General features: G+C 35.6%; 1 protein-coding gene across 1 annotated transcript in view; it reads left to right on the plus strand.

Annotated features, from left to right (window-relative positions):
- Positions 1 to 5,054, plus strand: part of LOC126112881 (protein sidekick) — a 161,733-nt gene extending 156,679 nt beyond the window's left edge. The window contains exons 34-35 of the mRNA XM_049915014.1: positions 838 to 1,166; positions 3,251 to 5,054. Of these exons, the coding sequence (XP_049770971.1) occupies positions 838 to 1,166; positions 3,251 to 3,493 (572 nt within the window). The 3' untranslated portion in view covers positions 3,494 to 5,054. The remainder of the gene's footprint in view (positions 1 to 837; positions 1,167 to 3,250) is intronic.
- Positions 5,055 to 6,000: the final 946 nt, after the last annotated feature.

Genomic DNA, 6,000 nt, shown 5'->3' on the forward strand with positions numbered 1-6,000 from the left:
TGGAAGCTATTGTACTGGATTTGTGGAATTTGTGTTTGTACTTCCGTAACACAAAACTGTGAAGTGTAAACATTGCTGCACATCAAAGATCCTTCTAAAAAGCATTGTTTTTTGCGCTGGGTTTTGTTTCCTAAAGTCCTGGGAAGTTTTATGCCAGTGTATGAAACCTTCATCATTCAAAGGACTGATAAATTTTACAGGGAAAAGTATATTGTCATTTAACATGGAAAGAATTTACTTCCACCAGGGGCACAGTGTTTCTTCACCTTGAAAAAAGTGTATTTTCACCTGAGAAAAAGTGTATTTTCACCTGAGAAAAAGTGTATTTTTAGCCAGAACATCTGGGAATATTTTATCTTGTCCATGTGTACACCCTGTAATAAATTGTGTATGAAACTCTCCCTTTATCAGTAGCTCTTTGAGACTGTAATTTGCTGACATGGAGCTCTTATTTACAAAAATTCTTATTCTGCACTATACAAATATGATGCAGTTACTTGAATTTTCTTTAAACAATTTTGTTTAACTTACGGTATTTTGGCATTTTTAAATGTAGTTTGTATCATGCTTATTTCCACTAATATAATTTGTTAAACTGTTGTTTTGCCTTGGTCATTTTTGTTGAACATAATTTTATGCATGTGAAGATCATGCAGGTGGTTCCTGTTATAGTTTTTTGGGAAGTGGCAGAATCCTTTTAAATGGTTGGATGATCTGGAACACTGACCAGAGAGAGATACATAAAATCACTATGTAAATGTGCAAAAAACTATTTATTTCAGAAAACTTTATCTTTTGTATTTTCATTTAATTTCATAGAAAATTAATGTCTTTCAGAAGAGGCACAGAAAACACTGGAAGAGTCAATGGCAATGGATATAGAGGATCGCCATGAACTTGCTATGGAAATATACAGTTCCCGTAGAAGTGGAGGAACTAGCATGGCTGTGGGAAGCTGTGGGACATTATCCAAAAGAAATACCCTTGGAAGGAAATCAGTTCACCAGCCACCTGGACCACCTATGTTGGGTAAATCACCACCGAGGCCCTTGCCATCATCAGTTACCTACCACAGTGACGAAGAGAGTCTTAAAGGTTATGATGAAAATCCTGATGACAGCAGTGTCACTGAGAAACCATCAGAAATAAGCTCCACAGATTCACAGGTATCCCATTGCTTCTATTGATTTGTTTGTTATTTATTTGTTAATGTAGTATAGGAGTGAAAATTATAAAATTATAAGGAGACAGAATGGCTGACTTCTACTTACCTGCAAGTGGAAAAATTCCAAGTTCTGCTCACAAACCCCTTTAAAATTAGAAGAAAACTATACTTAGATTTTGGAAATGTTAGTTTTTTCCTTACTGAGGTGCTAGATTGATTGGGAGTCACCTGCCATGAAGTGTAAGGATAGAAAAATTTGGAGGAAAAGGCATACAAGTAAGAAGGATGTCAAGTGTAGTACACTGATAAGCACTGTGCCACCTCAGTTCTGAGGTTACAGGACAGAGTGAGAAGTAAATGTGGATTAGAAGGATAAAAATGAGAAGTAGAGTGAATAGGACAGCTAAGAACTAGGAAAGTGGAAAAGGAGATCAGGGATAACCAAAAAGAGGTGCAGGATTGGGGAAAATGAATATTAAAACAAATAATTGAGTTAGTAATGAAATGCTTCTGGTGTGTGAGTGTGTGTGTGTGTGTGTGTATATCAACACCTCAACACTTCCACTTTTTGACATTTGTATAATGATTTTCGTGACTTTTGGCAACATGAATGGCTGGTGTTATGAAAAATTCATCCTCAAAACATCAGCTAAAGATCCGAGACAAAAGTTAACAGAAAATACATCAACAAGTGGCCATGAAAGACTCAATGTTGTATCATTTGTCTTATTTCCAGTAGTCTGTTAGCATTTCCTCTCACTCACTCTCTCTCTCTCTCTCTTTCACACTCTCTCACACACACACATTTTTATTTTTCCCCATCTCCATACCCTAGTTCTTAATTTCACTATTCGTTCTACTTGAGATTTCGTTTCACATTAATCCATTTTTACTTTCACTCTGTCCTCCTATCATACCTGGACTGAAGCCAACACAGCGCTTACCAGTTTATTACCTTTGACCTATACTTTCTCTTACACCTCTCCCTTCATATAATCTCTCCCTCACTCTTACAACAGGTAGGTCTCTTTCAACTTCAGGCCTGAGTGACATGTCCTCCTTTCCAGCCTTCACACACATCTGTCTTTTCTACCTGTGGAAGCAACAAACAGTTCCAAAAACTAGGTATGGGTTTTTTTTTCTTTAAATGTGTCTATCAACAGTTTTTGAAATATCACCTCCTGAAGGTAGATAACTGAGCTACTCTCTCCTCATAATTTTATGGAAAATATAATAATGCAGTAACAAAGTATGAAATTTATGAATACAATTTTTTTTTATTATGTTAGGAAGAACTCTGCTAACAGCTGATAAGATTGTTGTTTATTAAAACACAGACGGTTGTGTGGCTTAAAACCGCATCATCAGATGCAACAGCATTAAAAGATCATAGGCTTACCCTGTGCTCCTAGACAAAATTTTCTATTCACAGAATGTCTTCAATACTATGACGAGTGAAAGGTAAAGAAGATATGCTCCATTCTTTAAAATTTGCCTGCATCATGATGGCAGGGTAGATTGGTGCAGGGCAAAGCAAAAGCGGCTTTAAGCTGTGAAACCAGTAGTGTTCTAATAAACAACAATTTTACCAGCTGTTAGTAGAGTTCTTTCTAACATCGTGCCTTTCAACAGCTGTGGTTGCCCAAAATATAAATAGTCTGTGGCAATTCTGTAAGCATTAAAATTATATTAATGAATTGTATTTGTAAGAATATTTTAATTGTGGATGGCTACAATCAAATATTAGCTGTAGCACAAACATAATGTCATGTGTTTCATTCACAATTTTAGGGAATCAGGAATGCCAAGCACCAACCTGTAACTGATTGATGCATGGCACAAAGAAACACAAACAGCACAAATTGTGTTTCTATGCCCCAAAAATCAGTCAGCTGCAGGTGAGGGGTTGCCTTTCCTCACTTAGTTTATTGTTTATATCCAGAAACTTCCTTTATTGTAATCTTTAAAACAAATTCTTTCCTCAAGTAATGTGTTAATGACAGACTGTGGATCATTTGCTCAATATGTTCACAGCTTTTGTCTTGTATGTAGTAACATCTTTTATAACTTCTTTCCATTTTGCAGGGATCGGAGAGTGAAAATGAGAGTGAGCGATCAGATCCTCATTCATTTGTAAATCACTATGCAAATGTCAATGACTCTCTAAGCCAGTCATGGAAGCGCCAGAAACCTGTTCGGAATTATTCCAGTTATACAGATTCAGAACCGGAAGGAAGTGCTGTGATGAGCCTAAATGGTGGACAAATAATCATGAATAATATGGCAAGATCCCGAGCACCACTTCCAGGGTTCTCTTCTTTCGTATGACTAAGTGCCTTTATTGTCTTCTGAAACTGAAGTAGGAAGGAATTAACAGTTGTACTGCGATGCAGTGTATAGTAGCAGTCTAAGTCAGTGCTCGGCAAACAGACTGCAAATTTTAATTTGTACAGGCTGTAAGATATCTGTCGTGACATACAAACTGTACATATGTATAGAAACTTGTCAGTTTCTTCTCATACAGAAATCAATGGCATTATAAGTTTACAGGTGTTTGCCTAGCCATTTACATGTGCCACGAAACTGAAACCAAAGGATTTTTGTGTTCATCATTCACAATACAACCACAGAATTGTGTGGTATCTTTTTGTATTTAATATCAAGAGTGCTCCCTCATTCCTTTATAAATCACTAGGTGAATATGATGTGTTGAATGATTGAGCCATTATTTTCATTTATTTATTAACATTCGCATCAGTAGGTGAAAAGATTAAAAAATCATTGTTAATTTTATTGAGTTCTGTTGCATAGCCTAAGTACTGCCTTTCATGTACATGCTCATGCCACTATTTTAACAGATCTTTGCAACTATTTTTCACTCTGTATTTAAACTGAAGTGTTGACTTACGATTGTGTTGTGCTTGAGTGAGTTAAGAAGCAACAAATGTGATGTCTGGTTTGTGAATATTTATTTCAAATTGAAATGTGTACCAGAATGAGTGTTGTACAGTTGATAGTAGCAGTGTTGACAATGCTGTCAAGGATAATTTTATATGGATCTTATTCTTGAACAGTGTTTAGCTCCAAGAAAGACGTTTATAAGAATAACGTGAATGTTTGCTGTTAAAAACAAAATGTTTTGTGAAAAAGAAGTGTGTTTCCTACAGAGATCCACATTGGGACCAATTAAGAACAAGATAAACAGAGAATAACGGTTTACTAAGACATTTTTGTCCCAGTGACAGTGCATTTGATTTATGATAAAGAACTAGTGCTAAGCAAATCTGTGATATCATTTTACAAATTTTTATTATTATAATTATTATTATTGTTACTGTACATTTCCTGCACAAAACTGAGTGATTATACTGAACCTTTTAAATAATTTGCTGTTATATTACTAACTGTGCACAAAAGAATTCAGCTGATGTAAAAATTGGTATAGCACTGTATTTCCAAGAATGTTATTTGCTCAGAACTGGATGTGTGTAAATTCTGTAAAGTTTTATGATAGTTCTTGACATTGAATTTTTTCATTGTTAGTACATCTTAGAGCAAAAAAAGTAAAAAAGTGGACAAGTTTAAGTGTTTCTGCCAGTTACAGGCAGACCTATTGTGTACTGCTGAGAGATAAGACTTAACCTTTTTCATTCAGATTATATAATTTTGTAAAACCAATGAATCTGTCACATCTGTATAGTGTCATTACTATAGCATCAGCCTTTTATGTTGAACTTTGATTAATTTAATAACAAATTTGAAGAGTGACCAAAGAATTATTAGAACTGGCCCATGAAGAACTGAATGGAGTAGTATCATGTTCTTTGCCATCATGACTGAAGATAATATGAGCTGTTAAACTATCAGAAATAAAATTTGAAGAACTTTAGTTTTTGATGCCAGTTCATAGAACACCGCGTACCACCCACTTCCTCTCTCCTGTTAACTGCTATACCATTAGAACTTATGATAGTGACAAAACATAAGTATTAGTAACACTGCATCATGTTAAAGTCCACGTTTTCATCGGAGACAATTTCTACCAAAAAAGAAGACAAATGGTGAGTGTTTCCACCTCTTTGTGCTCAAAATGTGCTAGTGTTATATTTATGAAACAAATGCTATCTGCTTTCTTAACATTACTGTACTGCAACGTATTTTGTCATGTGCATAAGCACTACCGTATTTACTCGAATCTAAGCCGCACTTTTTTTCCGGTTTTTGTAATCCAAAAAACCGCCTGCGGCTTAGAATCGAGTGCAAAGCAAGCAGAAGTTCTGAAAAGTGTTGGTGGGTGCCGCCACAACTAACTTCTGCCATCGAATATATGTAGCGCTACACAGGCATGCTTTGTAGGCACAAAGATAAATACTGGCACCAAATCCTCTGCGTCAGTAAATAAATTAAGAAAAAGGTGGAAGACGAGCTTTTTTCTCCGCCCTGAGTTCTGACCACTGCGTTTTCATACATTATGCAACGAAGTAAATACAAATTCCGTATTGTTCATCTTCAAATGTAGCAGCATTTCAATGTACTACGAAAATCCGACGGCGACTGGCAAGACTGTTTGGGATGTTTGTCAATATGGCCAACTCTACGTTCTGAATTTTTTCCTACCTGTGAGAAGAGATGGTTGCTAATAGGAACTTCTATGAATTGTGAATCACATGTAGTATTCTCTTCACCATAAGAATAATACAAATATAAACATTTTGCCATGTATTGTTTCGTGTTTGCTGCTATCTCATTTAAATCCTGTCTGCATAATAAACTACGAAACTAGAGTGAGACAACAGCAAACGCGGAAGAATATACATATCATGTCATGTTTATAT

Source organism: Schistocerca cancellata, chromosome 1, assembly GCF_023864275.1.
Source record: "Schistocerca cancellata isolate TAMUIC-IGC-003103 chromosome 1, iqSchCanc2.1, whole genome shotgun sequence".
NCBI lineage: Eukaryota > Metazoa > Arthropoda > Insecta > Orthoptera > Acrididae > Schistocerca > Schistocerca cancellata.